This window comes from Aythya fuligula, chromosome 1 (genome assembly GCF_009819795.1).
Source record: "Aythya fuligula isolate bAytFul2 chromosome 1, bAytFul2.pri, whole genome shotgun sequence".
NCBI classification, from domain to species: domain Eukaryota; kingdom Metazoa; phylum Chordata; class Aves; order Anseriformes; family Anatidae; genus Aythya; species Aythya fuligula.
In genome coordinates this window covers 58289323-58316752 of record NC_045559.1, presented here as the reverse complement: position 1 = coordinate 58316752, position 27430 = coordinate 58289323, and the positions used below count along the sequence as shown (strand labels likewise).

Here is a 27430-nt window from a genome sequence, read left to right as displayed (position 1 = left end):
CCTTCTTGATTTTCTCTAGAGACAGTAAAACAAAATTTTAGAAGGGACAGGCACCCTTACATACACACATGTTTGGGGGAGCTTTCCCCACAGTTTTGCAACAATTCCATTCCTGTTCTTTCCTTCTCCCATGTCACCCAAAAAATTAAGGCTCATAGGGACCAGAAGACAGAGTCCAAGCATTTATTTTTGTAATAATCATTAAATATTTTTTAATCACAAAAAACAGTTTCCATAGTTCATTAAACTCTTCTTTTACTGACAGACTATTCTCCCCTCAGTTTTTACAGAACAGAAAAAAAATTCTTTTTACTTTGGTGTTCAAATGAACTACACTTCCAAAATCAACATAAGCAGACATTGCCCTTTCAACGTGCTCAAAAATCTCTTAGAAGTCAGTAACATAAGGTTAAAATAAATTATGCAAAGAGCACTGAGGTTTACAGCTCGAGTTCTTTGAAATAATTACAAAAACACAATACATTTTTAAAAGAATAATATTCTAGCACTGAAAAATAAATAATGCATTTTAAAATTCTCACTTAAATTCATATTGTATATATTTTTAACAGAACATAACACTTCCATAATTATTATTTTTCATGCAATGTTGTTTCAAGAAGTCATGCAACATAAACAAGATTCTACTTCAGCTGCCTGCTGTCACGTAGCTTTGTACAGAAGTTTGATGGGTTTGTAAGTTGAGAGGGAGGAAAAATCATCTTGAAACAAAATGGGCAGTATGTGGGTAATATCATCCAACCCAGTCAGACTGTTCCTGGTTAACACAGGAAAATTAGGCAAACAAACTGACTCCTAGCCAGCTTTCAAAGAAGGAACACAAGAGCTATAACCAAAGAATTAGCAAATGCAATAATGCAGAACTGAAGAACAACACTCTTCATTGCTGATAGTGACATGAAGAATGTACAGTGGGTTTTATTTTAAACAGTGCATTGAGATCTCTAGAGCATGAAAGGTGCTACGCACATGTAACACCAAGTTCAGTTCTAGCTGAGCATGAGGATAAAAAAATGAAGGCAAACTGGGGACATTTCCATCCCCAAATTTCAGCTGACAGAACAGCCTGCATTGTCGAGTTATGCTAAATATTTCTTGCATAGCTCCATAAACAACTCTCCTCATAAAGCCAAATTACCTTCTTCTTCCACCAAAACAGCAGGACTGTCAGATGAACTTACTCATTTCAGGTATACTCTTCTGTTTGTACACACCACACACGCGCGTGCGTGCACACAAGCACTCACTTGAGGAGTGTGGCATATCAAGTTTCAAATAGGAGCACAAGAAAACCATGAACGTAAAATCCATAAGCACCTCTCAGGACTTCAGACTGATTTCAAGCATACAGGAAAACTGCATATGAAATTGTGCAGGCTAGATTAAAATACATTCTTTACTTTGCAAACATGCTTTTAAAAACATGAAAGATACTGCATCTGGAATTCAGTACAGATTCTTGCATATAAGACAAGTTAAAAAACAAACAAGAAAACTTTTGGTCACCAAAAGTTTGTTTACCTGACTATCACGGTATGAACCAAGTGATATCCCATAATGAAATGAAAGATACCAAATGCTATGTATTTTGTCAATTATATGTTTTTAAGAACAGAACCCTTAATAACTAAAATTTGAAAGCCATTAGTCATTATGCCTTCTAAAATGGCTGGAGCAGGAAGCACCAGTTCAAAAATAATAACTTTCCTTTGGATGCAGAGACAAGAAAGCATCCTGATTTAAAAACAACTACATATCAGTTCTATAAAGTGCCTGTTCGAGGAAACACATCGACAGATGTTTTCCTTGTGCAAAATAGACATTTTTCAGCTCATATCTTTGGAACATATATGCTACGCAAAGCTTGTGTTCGTGCCTTTCTTGCAATTTTAGTAATCCTATAAGATTTCTCACCTGCACAGTTAAAATTGTTTTGCTTGATGCAAATTGTCCATCACCCCCAATCCAGCTTTGGGGGGTTGAGCTAAAAAAAAATGTCATCAGAAAACTGTTTTTCATCTGCTCACGTCTCCTCTCCCTCCTCCCCCCCCCCAAATTCATGTGCCCATTGTGCGTGTTTACTTTTGAATGCAGAAGTCTGTTACTGAAGGCTACATCAAGTACCTCATCTCCGAGGGAGCTTCAAAACTGCACTGCGTGCCACTGTAAGACACTTGTAAGTTTTTAAAGCAGCATTTAGGATCAATCTAAAGCCTGATGGAATTCTGCCTCCACTTTGAAATGCGCACTGTGAGACCTGTTGTGATGGCTTTGTTACCAGAGAGCGGGTATTTAAACAGTTTGGAAACTTAAAAAGAAAGGCGTCAAAGTCAGCACAAGGAAGCTGAAGCACTCCAAGCTTCCTGTCACTGTCAGGTTTAGGTTCAGGTCCACCTACAGCCAAGCACAGACAGTACAAGAACAGAAAATGATGTACAGGCAAGAAAAGAAGTCCACCAGCCTGAGCGTGCCTGTACTGCAGTCACTGCAATGCTCCAGAGATGCACCCAAGCATTACACCAGTTAGTTCAGTTGCAGGCAACAGAAGTTACTGCTGGTGCCATATCCCTCTCAGTCTCACCATAAAGTGGTTAGTAACAGCGTATCACTGAATGACTAACACTGGATTTAAGCTTTTCAGTGCCAAGAGCCATGACAGGCTCTAGCTAGAGTTCCGATCACAGCCAGGAAGGACAGCACAGCTATTTCTTTGTAAGCCACAAGGCTGTAGATCAAGGTTTCCAATGAACAAACAAAAGCAACCACCCCAGAACATCACCAGCCTTTCCCCCTCAAATCTGTCCTCTCTCCCAGCCCTCTGCTATTTTGGCAGTTCATTATATCCTCTGTGTGTAAGAAAAGGTTTTGCATCTCTGAGCAGGAGAGGAGAAAATAGGTGCTATGCTTACTGAGAACAAGTAAGAATTACATCTAAATCAAGGTAACAGATTTAAGTGAGTTAAATAAAATGCATCCATATTCCAAAAAAAAGGATGTATTTGCCCATTTTAGAGAGAATAAGGCAAGTGCTTATTTGATCTGAACTGTCTCTTGTAGGAAGGGTATTCTGAATGTACCAGTGCACAGCTGATCTGACCAGCCAGGAAGTTCGTGCTGCAAAGGAGTCCTTCTTGGATAAAATGTGTAGTCAGGCTCATAGTTCAAGAGACAACTCAGCGATGCCATGTAGATATCTGCAAATCTAGAGAGACGTCTTAGGAAGTACGTGGGATTCTCATCCGTTCTGAATAAGCTTCCAAACTGTGCATTGAAGAAATTCCTGTTCATTTCCCTGTCCCCCAAAAAAAGAAAACAAAGAGAATGAATGGAAAGTACCCGCACACATCTCTTTATCAGCTAGTTTCCAGAACTTGAAGCAAGCAGCTCCTATAACCTATGCTGTGTGTTATTCTCTCACCAATTCATTTCAAAACACTTAAGTGCACCATATAAAGTTTTCCACTTCCTGCATATACGTAGCCCAAATCTAGTCAACACAGTAGTGAAAAGAAAAGCTTCATATTTCTCCCACTAAGACAGTGGTAAGATGTTCCTTACTTCAGAAACATGACATCTCAAGCTTTCACTTCTAAAGATTTTTAGAGAAGACTTTTGTGTTTATCTAAATCCTAATGATATCCATTGGTCCCAGAGATAAAAGACTTAAAAAAAAAAATAGCTTAATGTGCACAAAACACTTAAACACATCTTGGAATTAACCTCTGTTATTGGTCAGTCGCTGCCAAGCAGTACTCCTATTTCATTTACTTCCACATTTCTGTGGAAGGCTGCTGTTAGCTCAGTTGCTGTCCTCACCAACAGTGCACTTCACGCACTCTGTATTTAGGGATTGCTCTCTCATGCTAGCATACTTTTAGGAGCTTTAGCCCTGTTGCCTGTCTTTGTGATGAGACCATTACTAAACCCAGTGTAGCACAGAGCCCCATTTCTGTATACTCCAAAATACATTGTATGTAATCTGAACAAATCACCTAAAAAAAAAAAAAAAGAGAGAGAACAGAAGAACTTAGTGTTATTCCCTTGATACAGAAATACATTTTCAAATTGTGCACAAGTCAAGCTGTGTAATCAATAGCAATGATGACAGCTGAACGTAGCAGAGGGACTGGAGAACCCAGATGAGAAAGAAGAGTATTTCATCTAGTATTTGCCTAGATTTCAAGGCAAGCTACCCCTTGCATCGCAACATCTTCTGTCAAGAAAGAAGGGTTACTGTCATGGGGGACTCCCTTCTGAAAGGGACAGAGGGCCTGATTTGCCATCTGGACCCAAGCCACAGGGCAGTCTGCTGCCTCCCTGGGGCTCCGGTGAGAGACATTGCCAGGAAAGTCACTCACCTGGTGCAGCCCACCAACTACCACCCGCTACTGGTTTTTCAGACTGATAATGACGAAGTAGCAAGGAGAAGTCCAAGAGCATTCAAAAGGAACTTTAGGGCTTTGGGGCGACTGGTTAAAGGATCAGGGGCACAAGTTGTTTCTGCCTCTGTCCTTCCGATAGGAGGGATCAATGTTGACAAGCAGACTCAGCTTACTAACAGGTGGCTTCAAGACTGGTGCAGCTGGCAGAATTTTGGGTTTGTTGATCATGGGAAGGTCTACGCAACACCGGGGCTGCGGGCACCAGATAGGATGCACCTCTCCCAGAGTGGGAAAAGTATTTTTGCTCAGGAGTTAGCAGGGCTGATAGATAGGGCTTTAAACTAGAGTTGAAGGGGGAAAGGGATAAAACCAGGCCTGCTGGTAATAAGCTAATGGATGGCATGCTAGAATCAGAGGAACTGTGTGCTAGTGAGGTCCTTTGGTCTGCTCCACAAGGTGCTGAATGCAGTGAGGAGCATTTGAAGTGCTTCTACACAAAGGCACACAGTATTAGGGATAAAATGGATGAGCTAGAAGTCTTGGCCCAGTCCTACACCTACGATATCATCGGCATAAGCGAAACCTGGTGGGATGAGTCCTGTGGCTGGCGTGCTGCAATAGATGGTTACAGGCTCTTCAGGAGGGACAGGCAGGGTAGGCGAGGTGGGGGGTGGCAATGTACATGAAGAAGGGGCTGGACTGGGTGAAACTTGAAATTGGTGATGGCATAGTTTACAGCCTCTAGGTAAGGATTAAGGGACAAACAAATAAAGGGGATGTCGTTGTGGGAGTCTATTACAGACCACCTGGACAGGATGACGACGCCAATGAATTATTCTTTGAGGAACTAAGAGATACCTCGAGATCAAATCCCCTTGTCCTTATGGGGGATTTCAACTTGCCAGACATCAACTGGGATTACCACATGGCTGACACAAGCAGGTCCAGGAGATTCCTAAAGTACCTCGATGATAACTTCTTGGTGCAGGTGCTAAGGGATCCAACTAGGAAAGGTGTCCTCCTAGATCTGTTGCTGGAGAACAGAGAGGGTCTTGTGGGGCATGTGGTAATTGGCAGCTGTCTTGGTCATAGTGACCATGAAGCGGTTGAGTTTTAGAGCTGGGCAATCACCAGCCACATGAAGTTTAACAAGAGCAAGTGCTGGATCCTGCACCTGGGATGGGGCAACACTGGCTATACACACAGGCTGGGCGAGGAGACACTGGAGAGCAGCCCCGCAGAGAGGGATGTGGGTGGGGGTTGTGGTTGATGGCAAATTGAATTTGAGCCAGCAGTGTGCCCTGGCAGCCAGGAGGGCCAACTGTACCCCAGGGGTGCATCAAGCACAGCGTTGCTGGTTGGTCAAGGGAAGGGACTGTCCCACTGTGCTATGTGCTGGTGCAGCCTCACCTCGAGTACTGTGTGCAGTTCTGGGCATCATAGTACAAAAAGGACATGAAACTGTTGGAGAGTGTCCAGAGGAGGGCTACAAAGATGGTAAAGGAACTAGAGGGGAAGACGTATGAGGAGTGGCTGTGATCACTTGGCCTGTTTATCCTGGAAAAGAGAAGGCTGAGGGGAGACCTCATTGCTGTCTACAGCTTCCTCACAAGGGGCAGTGGAGGGGCAGGCGCCGATCCATTCTCCTTAGACACCAGTGATAAGACCCAAGGGATTGGTATCAAGCTGCAGCAGGAGAGGTTCAGGTAAGACATCAGGAAGAGGTTCTTCACCAAGAGGGTTGTCACACACTGGAACAGGCGCCCCAGGGAAGTAGTCACTGCACTGAGCCTGTCGAAGTGTAAGAAGGGTTTGGACTGTGCACTCAGTCATATGGTCTGAATTTTTGGGTAGACCTGTGTGGTGCTAGGAGTTGGAATCAATGATCCTTGTGGGTCCTTTCCAACTCCGGATATTCTATGACCTGACATTACTCTTTCATGCATAAAACTACTATCTATTCTAAGGGGAGGAGGGGCTCATGTGCACAAAGGTCAGAGGGGAGAAAAGCTGAAGAAGAAACAGGTAAAATTTGCTATGTAAAGCAATATTCTAGAAAGTCAGTAGTTACCAGGGAATACAAATCAAGAATGGAGAGAAATTCTGGAGAAATCCGTGAAAGACGTCACACTGAACACTTGGCTACCATGAAGAATATTGCAAATAGCTCAACTTCCATTTCTTACCTCATTTCCTTTCTTTCCTTCTTCCACTCTTCTAAAATCATTTGTGAATCAGGATCACGGTGAACCTGGAATATAAAATGTAGATAACAGATAATTAAGGATGCCTTCATAAATGAACCTTTCCATTAAAAAAGTCTTATCAGCTAACAAGAGATGAGGAATGCTTCAGAGATCGTTATACAACAATCACTCACATACCTTAACCAACTGAAAGTGGAAATCAGCAAATCATGACCAGTGGAAGAAGGGGTCAAAATTTTGAGAAAGATAATAATTGCAAATAATTAAAGCATTTATTTATTTGCAGTTAAACTGGGGACTTCAGTGAGACAGAACCCACTTGCAACATCAATGTTCAGCATTTAAAGACTTAGCCAGATCTCAGCTATACAGAACTGATTACACATACGCTGAACAAACCTGCATGTGTTCCAGTAATCCTGTCAGAGTTTGTAGCCAGGTCATGGTTTGAATGTACTTCTCTGTGTTCATGATTTTAATCTCTGATCGTAACTCTGGAATAATTGCACCAGTGCGCCAGCCATGCTTCAGGGTCAAATCCTATTTACCAGAAAGTATGAAAAAGAATGCAAGTATTAGTCTTAAAAAGAACTACTTAAAGGAATTGAATAATTTGACCATTCTTTACTCCCGAAGGGTACTAATTTAAATTGCTTCTTCTGCATAAGCAAACATATTAAACAGTGGGACTTAATTGTGCCAACATGCAACAGATTTTAATTTTAAAGTAAGCTCCAAATACCACATCTTCCAAGAGGAAGATATTATAGATGAGATCTTTGCTGCTGTCAGAAGCATATGGAGGAAATGTGTTGCGTTTGTGGTGTCAACCCTTAAACTCACAGTTGATGGAAGGCCTTATCAGGACCTCCAGCTATTCAAGCTTCTCCTGACAAGTACAAGATGAGGCAGCTGCTACCTGTGTTCTTTCCTCCATCGGGCAAGAGAAGAGTAGAGCTGCCTCCTTCTTCACTTGGCCCTACGTAGCACCCAGGCTTACTTTTCTTTTTAAAAGCATGCTGGGCAAAAATACTAACATCTGCTGCTGAACCACAATACAGCAGCATGGCTGACAATCGGTCTTGTAAAGAAATTAATACACAAGGAATTACAGAAGAGTTAAGTGATGGTAACTTATTCTGAAGTAAGAGTGAACAGCACATTTGCTTGTAAGGTAATATGAAAACACCCGGAGAGGGGGGCTGCAAACCCCAGCAAGATCTCAGGAAGAAAGTCAGTTTACTAGTAGTGACAGAAAGATTGCCTCCTGCCATTCAAAACAGAAGTTCATTCAGCTCTTATTACACTTAGTAGCAAATGTCATCCAAATCAGCTACATCCTGTATGTTTGGATATCCGTGTTTACTTTCTGCTACATCTGACACAATCGGTATCTGGATCAGGAATGCAAACTCACATCCCTGGGCTCAGGGTGTAAACAAGTTATATGCTACAAGTCAGGTGGAAAACAGGGTCAGCCTTTTATGGCACCAATTGTCTTCAATGCAAGAAAAGCAACTGTCAACTGGAATTTTGCTGTATTCAGAAATCTCAAACAGAAGAGCATTATACTGAATAACTGGAAGAGAGGGAATCCAACAAAAAGTCTCATCTTTTATTTCATTTCATGAAAGCAAAGTACTTACTGCCAAGTCACTATAGATGTGATCACCGAAGTAGAGAACCTTAGAGCCCCTCCAGCCAGTAAGCTTCAGAAATTCATATAAGTTACCCTGCAGAAATGACACGTACATTGTAGCAGTATGCAGCTTGCACAATCACAGGCTGGAAAAAGGTATTTAGTACACAGCTAAATATATTTTTCTATCGAGAATCTTGCTCTCATTTTATATATTACAAATCACAAGTGTCTTGTGTAATTTCAGTGCTACTGTAACTTTTCACTTGCCACTTTAAGAGGCAAGTAAACTGTAGACATACAATACCAACAATTAATTTGAGCTACAGAACTTAAAAGAACTCTTTAAAAAAAAAAACTTGTTTTCAGAAGCCTTTATGATAGCTAAAAAAGCATAAGACTGTAGGAATTACGTATTAAATCTGAACTGAAAGTGTTGAAAGTTATTTAAAGGGTACCTGTTTGTAAATCTGGCCTTTCTGCAATTTGTGAATTTTGTCCCAAAGCAACACTCCCCTTTCATTCACCTTCCGAAACGGTCTAGAATAGAATTACACACAATTGTTACAATGCTGTAAAAAGCGACAGAATATTTCAGAAGTGAAAAAAGTGAAAATATTCATCTTTCTAAAGGAAAATGTGCCTTATAGCATCTAAATGTTTTGTGAGAGAGAAAAAGTAAAACTCCAAAACTTCAGCTTTAGCCAGATAAATGCAATCTATCTACGCAGTATACTGATACAAACTATAACAGAGTTTGAGAAGAACCATTAAAAACAATGGCAGGGAACCAGCCTCCACAGACAGAAGGCAAAAAACAGTGACAATGGCCTGCCATTAAGAAGGAGTGATCCCAAAAAGGAAAAAAACAAATATTCAAAATCTTGCCCAATACCTCACTTTGTACAACTGAACAACTGAAGGAGGAGGCACAGGACTGGGGGCTGGAAGGACAGCAAAGGGTTTTTTGAAATTAAATTGAAAATGAAGCAAAGAGGAAAAAATTCCCACTTTAATCTCACTTTCAAAGTCCTAAGTACACATAAAGGAAGAGGTATTTTTCAAGTGCAAAAGTAGTACATATACATTGCAAAAGTATTTACTTAACAAGTAGTCCAAATACTGAAGCCTGTCAGCCAGTCTGCCCTTTAAATACTACATGTGACTAAACAAAACTACAAGCAATGAAAAAGGTTTGCAATAAGGGATGTTAAAAAAGGTAATTAAAACAACCTCTGTGACCCTAACTCAGTGCCATAGGCCTGTATTAACTACTGCAACCTTCTCAGGTAAGAAATGGCAATATTTGGCCTTCAAAACTGGGTGTTTCTGCATTTTGTATTTAAATTAAATCCTGTTTAAGGTCATTACAATTTAATTTTACGTTGCACCCAAATAAAAATATTTCATTAACATGCCCTATAGCCTTATATGGAATAAGCTGCTTGAATCAGTCTTTACTGACTACTCACCTTCGCTTATCATTGAAAAAGTTGGGCTTATCAGCCTGTACAATGACCACATCAAAGAGATCCCTCCAGTCCTTGCCGACTATGAACTTCATGCCTTTGTCCCTAAAAAGGACAAAGGGCTATTAACACCAAAGCCTAACAGAAATGCTATTATCTGTGTAATATAGTGAATTACATTCAACCACCTTATCCTCCCCATCCTTTATACATGTACAGTTGAACAACAAACAACTGTTCACTTACACAAAACTGCTGGGACTGTTTGTGATAAGGAACATCTTCTTGCCATGATCAGCCAGCTTTGCTAACACTGCACGAGTTTGTTCAGCATAGCAGATGTATTTCTCTGTGAGGATTGGTGAAAATAAAGTATTAAAGTTTTTCAATAGAACGTTTTTCTGTGTTCATCCAAGGATTCAGATGTTATACTTAACAGAGGCAACCTATGTAAGTGGAAATACCTCTTCCAAGCCTTAAAATTTAGAATTAGTGATATTAAATAAGGAAGCCAGAAAGATCATTACACAAAGCTTTGACAGATGATCTCACTAGTACTTACCAATATCTGCTTCAATTGCTCTATACATTATTCCTTTGATGTGGACATCCCTGATTGAATCCTGTCAGGAAAGCAACAGAGCACTGAAGAATTGAGAGATCTTTTCAAATATAAAAATCATGCTCACTGTGTATCAGTAATTTGCTTTTAGAACAACTGCTTTCTCTTAATTACATTTTCAACTTCACAGAAATGCCATGCAGTAACCATTATGTGCACACCGCACATAACTAGACAAAGAGTGAGCTTGTTCTCCAAGAAAATAACTTCATACTTTCAGGAAGTACAAATCAGGAGCTGTAACAACTGTGAAAGAGAGCTCAAAAGGGTAAAGTTGGGTGAAATCTCACTGCAGAAGCCGAGTCATCACAGGTTTCTAATGACCTTTGGAGCAGAACACATTCCTTTCCTTGAGCACGGGGGGGTGGGAGAGACAGAAGTCAGATTTTACACTATCACTCCCAAATGCCCTGGTTATTAAAAGAAAAAAAAAAATACAAACAGAAAAATGAAGCTAAATCCTTAAGCAAAGGAGCCATAGGCACTCTGAGGGCATTTGGCAGCTCTCAGTTTAGGATACCGATACTGCCACACTGGCTCTTACACAAGGTTTAAGGGTATAAATGCTACAAATTCTTCTGGAAATGCCACTTATGGGGCTTCAAAAATGTTGGCAAAACTGAGCAGTTAAATGTATGGTTGTTTTTAGAAACCTTTCAGCAAAACTAAAAACACTAGCCTTCTGACTACGTAGCTACAGGCACAAGGGAAACTTAGCAGGAGGTCAAAAGTTTTTTAAAGCCTATCTGATCTACATGGGTGAGTGAGCTCAATATTCAGGCCCATCGCGTGCACTTAACTACACAGGTTTAATACATCTCAAAAAAAGGGGCCGTGAAAAGATTTTGGGTGGAAAGTTCATACAAACACCATCAACTTGAGAGTGACCTCTTCTGTTCTTAAGTAACCATAACACAACTTTAACTCCTCTGGAGGATACATCCTGCGGAACCAGGAGAGTCAAATTACTCCAGTCATTACTAGTAGACTTTTTTTGAAGTAGGAACATAAGCAAACAGGCAAAAGAGACAAAAAGCAAGAGACAAAAAACAATCTTATACTAGTAGAAATACAGAGGCAGTACAACTGAAAGCTCCATGGAATTCCCTACAGACTCTAACAATTCCTGCTAGCAAGAAAAGCAGACCTTCGACAGCAACTTAAAGAAGCTTTATTCCCATATGAGAGCTTCTTTACTTTACTCCTACCCCCCCACAAACCTGAAGAAAGAACAACTGCCATAAAATATTAGATTTAAAACAAATTGTTAAAATATTCAGTTTATTCATGAGGTCTACCATCAATTTACTTATGTTTTTTATGGTTTCATGGCAATAATTACTCTATACAAAACCTAAAGTTGATGTCTGGAGCTACCACAGGAGGTTGATTCTTCAAAGTGCTCACAGGTAAAATACACAAATGTATAGGTTTACCTAAGTCTTCAAAGTTAATACCTTGACATCTTTGTACAGATGAACAGGCTCATAGTCTATGTTGTTTTTCAGAAAATATTCATTTACACAAGAAAGCAGTGTCATCTCTGGCAGGGAAAATATATCCATGAATTGCTTCATTGTGTTTCCTTGTGAGCTCTACATATGGGTGGGAAGAAAAAAAAAAAAAAAGAAAACGGTCAAACCTTTCTCAAATAAGAACTTTCATTCATTTAATACAAATACTTCAGATTAGTTGGAAATACTCAGCTTTTGCCACCACTCTTCTTTAGGATTCTTGCTGAACTAACAGAATTCCAATAAAGCAACTCCAACAAAAGCATTGCCTTTATTTTAAAAATTAATCATGAATAACCACTGCTTTAAGAGCAATATTTTAATTTATAAACACATAAAAGACAGTGCTCAGCTAAGTCAGGAAAAACACCTAAAGACCTCTTCACTGAATGTCTACAAATCTACAAGTAAGAAGCACTGATTGTTGACAAGGGGTGACGGGGGCAGGAAGTCTGGTGGGGTTATTTGAATGAAGTAGAATACTAACTAGGACTGCAAAACAATTTGCGTCCTTGTAAAGAGATAGTAAAAAGCTGTAAGAATCTACAATTACTAATGCAAGAACAGAAGAAGAGATGCCCACTCTTCAAAAGCTGAAACTATAGTTAATTTTCATGTAAGTAGAAAACCTCATTATACAGGAACAAATACTTCAAGTAAAACAGCCAGACAGCTTTCCTCAAGACAGCACACTGGTCGAGACCACAGAATGGCTGAGGTTGGAAGGGACGTCTGGAGGCCAACTGGTCCAATGTCCCTGGTCAAGCAGGGCCACCTAGAGCTGGTTGACTGGACCATGTCCAGTCAGCTTTTGAGTATCTCCAAGGGTGGAAACTCCAATACCTCTACAGGCAACTTGTGCCAGTGCTCAGTCACCCCCAAAATTGAAATTGAAAAAGGAAAAACCACTTGTGTTGTGCCCATGGGCTCTTGTCCTGTCCATGTCCTTTCCAAGATCAATGCATCTGTGGAGACCAAAACACCTGATGGGGAACACCAGGCTGATATTCCAAACTGCTGCAGCTGCTCCAGAGACCTAAGCTGGTAATCCTAAATTCAGTTCCTTAAAACAAGGAACAAGTGTAGTAAAACAAAGTGCCCCACAGCACAAAGAAAATTCCTTGCTGTCTTTCCTGACAGCAAGGAATGAATACGCAGAAGTAAAGGAGCTCAAATTAATTTGGTTTTGGCTAAAAAGGATATATTTTTTGGAAAAGTGGAAGGAACTTTCCAGTAGGATCAACTTCTCCACAAAGTCAAATCCTAAACTGAAAAGCTTTTATTTTTTTCCAATTCTCTTACTGTCACTGTACCAGCTCATATGCAAGAGAAGCCTCCATACGTTTACATGCTGTTACAGCAGGAAAGCCATTACACCACCAGGAAGAAGTATGTACCCAAGGTAAGGCACCAGATATGGTTCACTTCACAGCCTTTATCAGATTTGCTGTGCAACTGAGCAAGTCACTTGATTTTTCTGTGTGCTACTTCTGCCTGTATGGCTGGGAAAGGGAACAGTGAAAGAAGAAAGTACAGAAAGTAGGAGAAAGGGGTGTTTGTCACTTCAGAGGGCAAACTTCTTCTCCTGTACCATAAGTCAATCAGGCATTGAGGAAAACAACTGTTAGTAGGAACAAGAACAAAAGTCTCCCACTCTCCCCACCCCACCCCACCCCTCCCACAAAAAAAAAAAAAAAATAATAATTTTTTAAATAGCAGTTGGCATTACCTTTCCATAGAAGTCACTCATTTGTTCCAAGGGGACATGGGAGCCATCATACATTGCAATGACTTCTTCATCTGGGACAACGCTGAGGCCTCTGGAAAGCAACATAAGCTTCAGTTCAAAAGTAAAAGTCACACTGAAATTTTCAAGTAATTACTGAATGAAACTCTAACAGATTAACACTTAAATCTGGAGCTTACTGTAATACTAGTAATGACATAAGAACACACTGGTCTAGGTTAAAACAGCATCTCTCCTTACAGAACAAGTAACATTTTAACACGCTGACGCAGGCGGAACACATTCCAAACTTAAGTCCCTTTCACTTTCTTAAGAAAAAAAAAAAAATGCTAATTAGTCTCCATTGAAAGTCTGCCTCAAGGGTTTGGAAGCAGCTAGAGCTTCCAGTTTCTGAACACAAAGTTATTCCTCAGTCTGCCTTTGTTTCGTAAAGCACTGATGATGTGATAGTGTAAACCAGATTATTCTGCAGCATGCCCTTGAAGATTGAAGGGAAACAAACACATACACAACCTCTAACTCAATAAGAGTTTAAGCTCTATCAACAGTTCAGCTTCCCAAAATTTAAGACTACCTGAAGGGTTGTTGGCAAATAATGAAAATACAGCAATATAACAACAAATGGGGGAGGAAAAGAGACATCATCTGTCACCACAGTCTCTTTATCAACTCCTAAACTAGGTAGGGCTTCACAGTGTTTTTGTTTTGTTTTTGTTGTTTTTAAATATTGACAGTATGAAGCATCCTGTATCGACGCAGCTGAACACTGCAGACATGCAATAATCCTCACCAGAGGACACAGAAATGGAGAGGAAGGGCAGAGAGGTTTTGCTTAAGATTGAAGAACACAAACAAAAGCTAGATCGTGTGCTCCTTTTCTCCTCAAATGCTTTTGCAGCCCTGCATGCAAGACAGTTGATTTCAGAGCCTCCATTTCTTGATCACACCCAAAATGTCGTAAGACATTAAAAATAAATAAACGAGTGAGTAAGCCCGGTGCTTTCAGCAATCAGTTTGTATCAGCCTTGCAGTGGAATGCCGTGATATATGAGCTTCCACCAAGCTGCTGTGGCAGCAGAGGCTCATGAAAACCATCTCCTTTAGTGTGCTCCCCAATGCTACATTGACTTGCATATGGCTCTGTGCTACTGCTGGAAGCACTCCAGCCTTCAAGTTAGTACTGCACAGGACAGGACCAGAGCAGGTAACTCTGTTACAAAATGAAAAAAGTTATTCCTGTCATCCACCCCACAGCAGGAAAGAGAAAGAAATGCAACAAAAATGTGAAATGTCTACCAAGTAACACCATCACAACCAAGGACTGACTCATGTTCTAGTCTGTGGACAGCTGTACCAAAGGGTACTTGAATGCTGACTGCTACAGATCTGGATCTATTTAAACACAAATCCAGAGAGAGGGCAATAAACATCTGTGAAATCCAGAGACAGAAGACCGTGTAGGCAAAGCTGCAGATCAGTTCTGTCAGAAGACCCGAAGTCATGACACAGTTGGCAGTCCAGCTGTAGAAGTACTAAGTTTATTCTATTCCACTCACAGCACGGCACCAAAAACACCACAGTTCATCTAAAGTAGTGCTTCCACTGCTGTTCTTGGAAACATGCCTTGTCAGAATGGTGCCAGAATTGCTTAAAATCTCTCAGTGCAAATGAGGCTGTACACTTATTTTACACAAAACTAGGAGAACATATATGGGCAAGCACTCTGTCCAGAATTGCTTTGGGTGTGGAAGACAAGCGACACTAGCTCTTCAGCTAATCTCAACATCTCTTTTGTGTCTTCTTCATTGGTGCCCATGTGCTAGCTCTGGATGTGCCCTCTGTGCTAGGAGTTGACAGCAGTAACTGTCTTTTCCCCCTTCATCCTGTCCCACTCTGAATTATAAGGCAACACTGCTGACGGACTCACCACCCGCTTGTCTTCTCATCTGGGTCATTCTACAGCTTCAGCCATACCATCTCTCCTCCTGAAGTCTTCTCTCAAGGCCTTTGGTCTCTTTTTGTTCCCCTCAACCCCATATGGGAGAACAGCAGGTAAACGTACGGATATCTTGATGACCAACTGAACCAGGTACCACCAATGCATGCCAGCCTTTCGCCCCTTCCATCAATGTTCCTTCTGGTGCCCTTGGATTAATTTGTTTCCATTCGTACCTCATTCATACCAATCTTAGTATTTCTACTACACACCTCTACAGATAAATATATATTTGAATACATCACCTAGCCTTTAATCTGGCAATTTAGCAGTTTTCCGAATTTCAGTACTGACCCTACCTGCCCCTTAAAAATTTATATATAGAACATTTTATATAAATACTACAGACACGATGTATTATTTTCTTCCTTACGCTCAAGTACATCCTGTCTTGAAAATCTGCCAACTCATTGAATTGCTAGCACAGCAGTTGAAGCTTTAGACTCACCGACTGACTTTTATTTTCAAAAAAAAGTAATTTTTCATTTCTTTTAATATCACTATGGAGAGTTATGCTTTTTTTTTTTTCTAATTATCCTCACTAGAAATTGACATTTATATTTTATTTTAATGGCCCTATCAAAACCTTCTGAAGTGACAGCCTCTTTAAATGAATCTACAACCACTGACTTTCAGACTGAGTCATATGGTTCCTTCCTAACCCTGTATAAATGGTTGCTTAGAAAGAAAAAAGAAAACACAGCAACCATTTTGACAGTTGAAATATACAGTAATTATTCTCCACCAGCATGTATAAGACACAAGTAAATGGTATATAGTTTCACTACAAGTCTGATGATGATACAAACAGAACTCACATTGTTTTGGCAGATCCAGACAGCCACTACACTGTTAATATCATCCTAATGCTGGACCATGACATCATTGCTTCTTTCTGACTGAATCATGTACCTATCCGCCCAGTTTGCAAACAATGACATAATGAGCACACTATTGTTATTTCGTGCTACCATATGCTTACATACCAACCCCCAGAGTAAATTACCTCAAGGTTGCATTGTCTTTTGTCACCCTAAGGAAAACTTTTTGTGGAGTGAAATTAAGAAAAGTGCTTGGATTTGTTTATTTTAAAGTATGGCATTGAGTGTGGTGTTCGTATCAATCACATAGTGCGTCATTACCACAAACTAAGCCATACTAAAGACTCTCATATGTAAGATCACCTGCACATGGCCCATGCAGAATGATGTTTCCAAACTTAAAAGCTCTGTGCAAATACAGCAAAACCTCTCAAGTGTATCTGCAACCACACTCAAGTCATGCTAACAGGCACTCTGTGACAACTATTTGCATAGAAAGCACCAGTGGAGAAGTCATCAGTGTATTTTTAGATGTCTTTCAGCACAATTTAACAGCCGGAAACAAAGTGAGTCAGCACTATGTGACCAAACAGCTTGCCAACTTACCCAGCTCTGGACTGGGGAAATAAGCTGTACTGTACCAGGCAGTAAACGTGTATGCACATCTGTGCGTACACACAGAGGAGCAAAGAAACCCCCCTCCAGCAAGACTGCAATATTCAATCATGCCCTGCTTTTCAGAGAACTGTTCCTGATATGAATCAAGATGTACACAAATAAATGCAAGTAGAAGATTTAAAAACAAGAGTATACTTTAGTATTAGTATTATAGGGAATAAGTTTACCTACCTGTAAACTGTTCCTAGCTGAATATAGTGAAAAGCATCAATCTTCATTAATAACGCCTTACAGAGGAAAAATAAAAATTTTTTAAAAAGATAAATTATTTGACACAAAACTATAAATAAAAAAAAGCATTTTATGTATAACCTTTCTGGTTCTAGAATGACTGAGCATCCTCACTTCAACTGCCCTTACAGCTTCCAAAATACTTTATCAATGGCTTTTACCTAGGGCTTGCAAAATCACCAAGGAAACACCCAATGACCTGAACTTAGTCATGAAGAAGTATCTTTTCTAATAAAAGCAGGCTGCTTGAGGTTTATTCTGTTGCACTCTCAATTGTCTTTTCTCCCCACTCCCCACATAATGAAATATTCAAAATACTTCATACATGAGAGCTATTAAAAAAAATACAAAGAAAAACATGAAACAAAATCCTTACACATCAGAGTGAGAGATTGGAAAAATTAAGACTCATTTATTTTCTTTGGCTAGGTTTTCAGCACAACATAACTCAAAAAAAAAAGATACTTATACATACCCGATGTACATCGTAATGAAGTCCTCTTATTGCAAAATTCGGATCATAATCGTATTTTCTTATTTCTGCAGGATACTAAGAAAAGAGGGTAACAGGTTGGTTTAAACTTATTAATTTAAAAACAAGATCTAAAAATTGTTTCTGTGGAATTTGAACAGCCTACATTTTCTGTGCTTCTCATTCTTGCCAGTCATAAAATACTTGTTGATAGGTTGGTCAGATTTGCAGGAATATACATACAGTGCAAGGCAAGTTAAACATTTCTCAGAGATTTCTCCAGGGACAATGTTTCCAACCCAAGTCAAGCACAGTACCTGAAGCTAAACATCAAGGTAATCAGTTTTTATCACCTTTCAACATTAGCCTTCTGTTCATCATGTTATTTTAATATATGCAACACTGAAACTAAATAAAGAATTTAAAAGCTGTATTCCCTTGTACTGTGAAGTCTTCCCCTGAAACCACCTTATACAAGGGTTTCCAACTCAACCTTTTAGCTCAAAACCCAAGTACATGGCCTGATTTACAGAGATACCTGGAGTTTCCCGCTCACTCCTACCAGAAGATCAACCAATTTTCACCAATATTAATAGAAGGGAGGAGGGTGAGGGGGGGAAGACACCTTTCTGGCATTCTCCAGAATGAAAAGAAGCACAGCTGTCTGTTTTGACTCCCTCAGTGTGGATGATACTCCTATCTTAGACCCTTAATTTGAAATACAGGCCCCCAGACTATTGCAAGCACACAGGTGGGGAAGATGGAAGAAGAGCATTCACAAAAGTTGACACTGCCTGTAGAAGCCAGGCTCTCCTAAAAAGGGCAGAGAAGAGCGAGACTCCCACAGCCTGCAGTTCAAAGCTGGGGACTAGTATGAGAGGAACAGGCCATGTTTGCCACAGCTTCCAAAGACAAGCAGGGAGACTGGCACGTCTCACCCTGGTTGGCATTTAGGAATGCAAATAGAATGGCTGAGAAGTTGAAAGTCGAAAATCTTGTAAATTGAAAGTTGAAACTAAGTTGAATCACCAACTTTGCCTTCAAAAAGGCAAAGTCGGTGATTGCAAACTCCAAGAATTTCACATAGCAAGTGTGGTACTGCCAGACACACGGCTGCTGATCAGCAAGAAATGCCAAACATGTAGACACTTTGCATCCAGCCAGCAGCTCATTATGAAAGTAAAATCCATCTGAGACTTAAAATCATTTTCTTCATGTATTTATCATGTTACATCCTAAAACAAACATACCTGAACAACACATCTACACGTAAGATCAGACTTTCATCTGCAGAGATAGTACCTCCCAAGGTACCTCGCAAAGATCAGATCCTGAAAGCGAGCAGGGCATTAAGCCCCATCCAGGTGAGTCACTCTGGTGAGTCACTTCAGAGAAGCATTACAATGACCCATGTATATTACTTCCTGGGGGTTGCTGAACTGTAGATACACCCTTGCCACCCCAGAAAATCATGTACTGATAAAAATAAGCAGTACTCATCTGTTTTGGAGAACAACACAGTTTCCCTCTCTCTTCCTTCTCTACAGCACGAAGACAAACAGAAAAACAATTATCAGTAGCCAAGAGGGACACTTATACACACACTCATTTTTGATGCAAAAGAGTTTATACAGTTTTTTGGGTTTTTTTTGCTTGTGTGGTTTGGGTATTTTTGAAGGTTTTGTTGTTGGGAGGAGCACAAAGGGTGCTGGGCTTTTTGTTTGCTTTAAAAGATAAGGATAAAAATGATTAAGGATCCTGCTTTATAGCTATGAAGTAAAAACCATATCACTAAGCTCTACATCTAAATGTCTTTTAAAGACCTCCAGGAATGGTGACTCAACCACTTCCCTGGGCAGCCCATTCCAATGCCTAACAACCCTTTCAGCAAAGAAGTTTCTCCTAATATCCAACCTAAACCACCCCTGGCACAACTTTAGCCCATTACCCCTCATCCTATCACTGGGCACATGGGAGAATAGAGCAATCCCCACATCGCAACAGCCTCCTTTAAGGTACCTACAGAGAGCAATAAGGTCATGCCTGAGCCTCCTCCAGGCTAAACTACTCCAGCTCCCTCAGCCGTTCCTCATAAGACTTGTTCTCCACACCCCTCACCAGCTTTGGACACGCTCCAGGGCTTTGATGACCTTCTGGTAGCGAGGGGCCCAAAGCTGAACACAGCACTCAAGGTGCGGCCTCACCAGAGCCAAGCCGAGGGGGACAATCACTTCCCTAGTCCTGCTGGCCATGCTGTGTCTGATCCAAGCCAGGATGCTGTTGGCCTTCTTGGCTACCTGAGCACGCTGCTGGCTCATGTTCAGCCGACCATCAACCACTGCTCCCGGGTCCTTCTCTGCCAGGCAGCTTTCCAGCCACCCAGCTCCCAGCCCATAGCGCTGTTGGGGCTGTTGTGCAGCGGCAGAGGAGCCCCTCCAGCTACCGGTCCCACAGCGTCTCACCCAGGCGCAGGGAGCGCAGCCCCTCCACAGCACGATTCCTGATTTTCTCTATAAACAACCCTACATTTCTCCTGCACATTCCCACCGTCTCTGGCCAATTTCCACCTTCCCAGGTGATCAGTTGGTCCTCAGCTTCTTGTTGTGCCCTTATCAATGGGGCAAAAAGCAAAGTAACTTTCCAAGACTCGTTTTGGAGAATTAGCAAGCGGGTATTCTTTATTAACAGCGCCGGGGATGTGGGGGATAATGCCAGGACATCCCTGGCTCCCAGGGGCAGCTCCCACGCCACAGGCCGCCCTCCTGGCCTGGGCCCCAGCCTGGCAGACATTGCTCCTGTCAGCGTGGAGCAGCCATCTCACCTCAGCACTTCCTCACCACAGGCATGTGACCTTTGTCAGTACTGCCATCAGGGGCACCCCGAGACCCTTGCGATGCCACCAGAATCACTGTCACCCTACGGCCTCACAAAATTTGGCTGGCCATAAGTGCCCTGAGCGTCACGCCTGAGTCCAGTCCAGCTGTTGGTACTCGAGAGCTCGAGGTCCCATGGCTGGAAGGCGAGAGGCGGAGGCGTTGCAGGAAGCACACGCGAAGCCCTTTTTGTTGCACACATCCATCAAAGTCCTTCCGTAATGTTATCAAATATATATGCGTATATGTACCTCATCTGTCCTAAGTGTATTCTTGTGAAGCATCACCAGCATATTTGCCATTCTAATAGCAATGTTTGTAATCCATACTAAGAATATTTACTGCTACAGTACTGTAGACACCTTGGTTGAACCTAGCAAGCTAATGTACATTTGCTGATAGAGTATTTTCTTCCTGGTTTTATCTGTAGTGGTCCTGCTGGTGGCACGCGACGCGTCAAGGTCCAGCCAGCGACATGAGAGAAGGCATCGAGGTCCCCTCACTGACCACCAAGGGAGGTGCTGAGGACCGCAGGCTGCTGAGAAGCCCCTGGCACCAGGACAGAAGACCACAGGGGACGACCATCTCCATGCCAGGGTGGCTGCAGGCAGCATGAACCGGCCCCAGCAGGAGCAGCCAGAGGAGGCCCCCTGGGACGAGACGTGCCCCATCTGCCTGGACCAGATGTCCGACCCGGCTCACATCGACCCCTGCAGGCACTCCTTCTGCCGGGAGTGCATCCATGTCTGGGCCACCGAAAGACTCAACTGCCCAATGTGCCGCGGGCCCATCGCGGCCATCGTGCACGTGGTGCCACCCGCCCAGCGAGACGCCTCGTCCCGCTGGCCCCACAGAAGATTGTGGCACAATGTGGGGCTGGGGCGGCAGCAGCGGCAGAGGAGCCCCTCCAACTATCGGTCTCGCAGCATCTCGTCCAGGCGCAGGGAGCACAGCCCCGCCATGGAGCAACAACTTCGCCGAAGCTTTTCTTGGCACTCAGGGCAGGATGGGCGCGGACTGCCACAGTCCCGGGAGGACAACAACATCGGCGACATGCGCTGGATTCGAAGGGCCCAGCTGTAGGAACTGGGGTCTGGCGACCACGCGGGCCGCCAGGCCAGGCCTGAGGACTGAGAGGGGCCTCACCTGGGGACACGCTGGGGGTGACAGCCACAATTACCCCAGTATTAAATTGGCTTTTCCACCCTGCAAAGCCTCTGCCTGCACTTATTCCTGCATCGGTCAGCAGGGGGGGGGCTGAACGCAGCCCTCTCCCCCTGCCTGCACGTCAATTTGGTTTGGGGATGTCCGCAACAGACGGTCTGAGATGGAGGAATTGCTCCAGTAAAGGTGCCATTCTCAGAGACTCGGAATCACAGAATATTAGGGATTGGAAAGGACCCTGAAAGATCATCTAGTCCACTTCTTTGATTAACTATCTGCATCAGTCTTAGAACTTGATGCACCTCAGGCATATCTTCCCCTTTTTCTGCAAGTCTCCATAGGTACATGGCTACCTTACAAGCCTGGGGGGAGAGGGTAGGTATATTAGGCAGCCTCACAATAGAGGCTCTAGCTACTTGTAAAATAAAGAAATCCTAAATTTTCCACAAAGTTTGTTTCTAGGCTGAAAAGGACTTGCTCTGCAACTGCTGCAGATCATGCTTGTACCAAGCACAGGCATCCGTATTTAAATAAAATGGACCTGCTGCCAACTGCTGTCCCTACTGTTGGTTCCAAAGAACGTGGGTGAGGCTCCTGATTTGAACAAAGAACAGCACTGCAAGCCTAAAGACAGTTTGGGAGGATGTGTAGATTTAGCCAGGGAACATAGGAAAAGGTCAGGGGAGGGTCCAGAAGGTGTTCAAGTCTACAGTGTACTGCACATGCTCAAGGTGGCTAAACCAGGTACGAACAGGAAAAATTTATTTTAGACTTTTTTAAATTCCTGCATACATGATTTTCCTATTTTAATTTATTCTGATGGTAAGCTGTCTTTTTGCATGCATGCCAGTACATATGAGAAGAAGATTGAGCCTATCCTGGCACACAAATCAAAGCTTCCTTCCAAGCCAAACAAAATATGGATAAAATTTGCACTGTTTGCTTAGCCCCCACCACCATTCTTGGTAGGGCAAAATATACTGATACAGCAATCCAGACAAGGTGGCATAAGGCCCATACATTAGGAAAGACACAAACCCAAGAGCAAGAGTTTACTTTCAACACCTGCTGCCACCTCTGAGATTAGCATTAAATTGATGTTTCTTCTCTTGGATACCCTTCAAAAATTCCTTGCTTCTTACAAGGTATTTTGCAATTTCTGATGAATTACCTTAAACTGCCATGACCAAAATTGGTCATCTTTCAGGCTGACCATAACTATCATAATGGACACTGCTATCTAGAAGGTTTTTGCTAACATTAACATCAAGAAAACTACTAACCAGCTCCAGAAATTGGTAATTGACAAAATCTGATGCTCCTCAAACTTGAAGAGATGATATGTTTCAGCAAACTGTCTTAGAAAGCAATTGTAGCTTCATTCAGTACGAATCTCTTGCGATGTAGTGAAAGAACTGTAAAGGTCTTACTATCGACATTCATTCAAATGCTAAGGACTGAGCCATGTTTAAATTATTGTCTTCCTACTGCTACTCTAAAGGTTCCTGCAAGAACCAAGTAGCTTTTATAAAGCGCATTTATGCATTCTACAGAAATTGCTACCAAGGCATGCCAAAATTTTAGGGGATCAAGTTGTGTATGCCTGTAGAGCCCATGAAGCTTTGTTTGTTCTTCCAGATATATTTATAGATGTTTATATATAGCTCCTAACCTTTGGATTAAAACATGAAAGTAGAATAACACCACACATTCACATTTAGGTTACATAAAATATGGATTAGTTTAATTAACAAAACTGCTTGTATGTTTTAATGTATTTTATTTTCATGCACTTCCTATACTGAAATTACCTCTGTTTTCTCCAGTTCTCACTTTCTTCAGTCTTTTTCCCTGCAAACCTTCTGCTTTTCCCACAACCTTTAAAATCACCTATCTCCCTCCTTGATTCCTGACATGCAGTAACTTCTGCCATCCCCACACCAGCTCTAAGCTGCCTGGATGTTGACTGGTCACCAATACAAACATGCTGCTCAGCCAAGCAGCAAATCCATGCTCCCTCTTAGGGGACTGCTGAGCTAAACACTTATTTGGATCTCTCTTGGATCCAGCCTCTGATTACAGTGTCACTGCACGCTCTGCCCCTTTAGGTAACTCAGCTGAACGGCTGGAATCATACAGAGCACCTCACAGACACACAGCACAATCGCAGACTTCATAAGAGTCAGGCTAAAATATTCCACATGAAAATTAATCATTAAACTTACAGCAATGCATAAAACAGTAAAAACAACTTTCAAGCTTCTTATATCATTAGGGTGACTGCTAGAATTGAGAATCTGGTAAAAAAAAAAAAAAAAAAAATCCCTATTGCCACCACTATATTAAATAAATAAACAAACATAAACCCTGTTCCCTAACTGTTGCCAGCTTCTCCCCTGCTCAAAACTGTAGCTGAGAATAAACCAGGACTTCTGGGATTCGTATGTAGCTGTTGCTCATCATGTGTTACAAAGGAGCCAAGCTACGACTGAGGCATGACAAGTTATGTCTCCCTCAGCTAGGAGTGACCCTTTATATCCGTAAGTTTATTGTAGTTGCAATACTTCTACTTACCCGATGCTCATTAATAAGAAGATCTCGAGCAGCGTTGAAGATCAGCGTGTGCAGATGCTTAGAATAAAATACCAGTGTGTAGTCGTAATCAAAGCCATAGATTTCAATGTCTGACAGGCTCATTTCATTGTTTGAAAAAATAGCATCCGGGTTCAGCATGTTACTCATAATTGAAGGAACTAACTCTGGGAACAGAGGAGAGACAAAAAAAAAAAAGTTATATCAACCTTGTAGTTTAAGTAAAAACCATTAGCAATTTCTAAATATAGCTAAATGAAGATGGAAATTATCAAACTGATTCACACTAATATGCCAGCTAACCTTTAGCAATATGATGCTATTGAGAACGCTGTCCCTAATTAGTCTATTGACTCACAGTTTTTATTTGAAGCGTACATTCCTTGAGCATTCAGGTTCATTTCAGCATCATGCTTCACAAGGAATTCCAGAATCAATACATGTAATTTTTGTTAACTCCATTAATACATTTTTATTACTTATCTTTGGAGTATCAAAAGGATATTGAGAAACTCAAACTATTTACATACAGGCATAACTGCAGGACCAACACCAACGTCAGTATTAAGGCAGTTTTTATTTCTTGTTTAGACAACTTGGAAGAGCAACTTCAGGAGGCTGAAGGATAAACTATGAGTAAGTTCTTCTTCCTTTCCTTCCTGAATACTATCTTTATAATCCAGCCTTTGTTACTAATGGAAAAAAAAGGACACTCTCATCATAAATCTCTTCTTGGAAAGGCAATTTTAAAGGGGGACATGTCTCATTTAATTACTTTCTATGTATACGTCTAGAAGGAGGTACTTGAGCTTATTTCAACACCTGCTGCTCTGAGGACAGACACACTATGTGCTCCATCATGGGAGGAAACCATCTCAACAAGGCAGGTAGCTGCGGATACTCCCGATCTGTCAGAAAAATAATGCTGCATTTTAAAACTCAGGCCAATTCACAGAAAGGAAAACATTTATTTTATGAAAGCAGTGCCTTAGATCACTGCACAGCTGACAAGCAGATACAATACTCTAAGGAACTTACACAGATGCCCAATAAATCGGTAATCTGAAACCATCCAACTTTCAGACACACCTGATTATTTCAGACAATTTCACAGGGTTTAATTCTGAGTTTCATTTAAAGTCCAGCATCTCTTTCACTGAACAAGATCCCAGGAATTTGCCATGCTTTAGCTGACATGAAAAGCTCTGTATTTCATAAACCATCATTTGGGGGGATTTAACAAACTATGCCTCAACAAAAACATTACCTCCTACCATCTCCAGTCACTTTCAATAATGCAGCAGATGAATGTTATGCTCAGTTGAGATAACAAAATTAATCAAATGGAATTTGACATGCTACTATTAAGGCAAGTACTCTTATTCTATAAGAGGAGCCATGAAACACGTAATTAGCTTGAAGTCACAATCTTAGTTAAGTGAACTTCCAAAGCCATGTTACAACACCCGTTTCTGCTCCACAGTTATTATAAATATTTTTTTCAAATGTCAACTGTGGAGCCTGTTGAGTTGACATGTTTCAAGCAAAGATATTTCACATAAAAAACCTGGACTAGCAACTGCCTGAAAACGGACAGTATAAACACGTTGCAGCTATTCGATGTTCTGTCCGGCAGCCTACATCCCCAGTGGCTATAAACCCTGGGTCAAAAACCAGGACAGGTTTATCATCTTAACATCGTAATAAAACGAAATGTCAGATACTTGAAGCCACTTGGGAATTTAGGAGGTAAAAAAATATTCTGCATGATTCTAGAAGCTCTTGCCTCATCTTTCCCTAACCCACACCCACTGACTGCCTCGTTTTCTCCTAATATTACCCTATGCTCTAACCTCAGCTCTGAAGTATTATTGGGTGTGGTTCAGAAAAAAGTTAATTCCAAAAAACAGGAAAAGAAAAAAAGATTCACAATAAAAGGCATTCTCTCTCCTCTTCCTTTCTCTTATTCCACCATCCAAAGTCTACAGCATCTGCCTGACACCTGTAACACCGCATCCTATCCCACTTGTGAAACATTGCCCCTCTTTTACGTCTGCAAATGTTGTTTGCTCCCAGTGCAATGAAGACTCATGCTGGTCGGGTTGTGTTATGATACAATACACTTTTGTTCGCTTGTTTCCTTTTTTTTAAAAGGGCAAAACACACAAGGCTAAAGCAGCATCCAGATGAGCACTGCCAGCACAGGACGGACGCTGCTGCTCGACGCTGCTGATGCACAGCCCACCTCTTCCTGCTGGCAGCATGCAAGCGAGTATGTAAGCAAGGTAATGCTCTTCCCCATCAGAACAAGGGCAGAAGCAACAAGCTAAAACATTTCTCCTTCGTATGGTGGCTCCCACGGCCTATCAGACAGCCGCCAAGCAGCAGCTGCTTTTGCTCACAGGAGCGGTGGGTTTTAGGTCCCAGTGAGTTTCCATGTAACTCACACATCCCCACACAGCCTTTGCTTTCTGCTGGAGAGCCGGGCTTCCTCGCTGCATCAGCACCTCCAGAACCAGTGCCCCTGTACAGCCACACGCAGCAGTACCAGCTTCAAGCGTTTCAGGGCATTTCAGTGGAAGCCCAAGCAAAATAAATTGAAACTACATTGCTGGATGACACCAGCAGGCTCCTCACGGGGTCCTGCTCTCTCCTCGCTGAGTGAAACAGCGAAGAAAACCCCCAAAACCTCAGCAGCGAGGCGCCGCACCCCACGCGTGGAAACCCCCCCGGGGTCCCTTCTCCCAGCCGCGGGTCCCCCCGCGTCCCCTCTCACCCTTGGTGACCCGCTTGGCCTCCCTGTATCGCGACCACAGGTAGCTCCGCATGTCGGGCGGCGGCCGCCGCTGCTGCTGCGGGGCCACGGTGCAGTAGGGAGCGGCCCCCCCCGCAGCCGCAGCCGCCACCGCCACCGCAGGCAGGGCCCGGGCCGCCAGCAGGGACCGGGCCGCCGCTGCCATGCTCCGAGCCGAGCCGAGCCGTGCCCAGCCGAGCCCTGCCGC

The 27430-nt window shown here is 42.1% G+C and overlaps 1 protein-coding gene across 1 annotated transcript; it reads right to left on the bottom strand.

The window, feature by feature from the left end:
• Positions 1–562: 562 nt before the first annotated feature.
• NT5DC3 (5'-nucleotidase domain containing 3) lies at positions 563–27430 on the bottom strand. Its single transcript, XM_032190413.1, has 14 exons — positions 27205–27430; positions 24411–24595; positions 17803–17877; positions 17268–17323; positions 13584–13674; positions 11798–11935; positions 10281–10341; positions 9965–10067; positions 9722–9823; positions 8708–8789; positions 8257–8343; positions 7010–7150; positions 6590–6654; positions 563–3313 (listed from the first exon to the last, which is right to left on the bottom strand). Exons 1-14 carry the CDS (start codon positions 27386–27388, stop codon positions 3052–3054), a joined length of 1632 nt encoding a protein of 543 aa, XP_032046304.1. The 5' UTR covers positions 27389–27430; the 3' UTR covers positions 563–3051.

Excerpts from the sequence above, each read along its gene's own strand:
- NT5DC3 (XM_032190413.1), bottom strand. The coding sequence starts at position 27,388 with ATGGCAGCGGCGGCCCGGTCCCTGCTGGCGGCCCGGGCCCTGCCTGCG. Across the intron at positions 10,068-10,280 it reads AGCAATTGAAGCAGATATTG|AGAAATACATCTGCTATGCT; the intron begins GTAAGTACTAGT and ends CAATCCTCACAG. Across the intron at positions 8,790-9,721 it reads TTTTTCAATGATAAGCGAAG|ACCGTTTCGGAAGGTGAATG; the intron begins GTGAGTAGTCAG and ends ATTCTATTCTAG.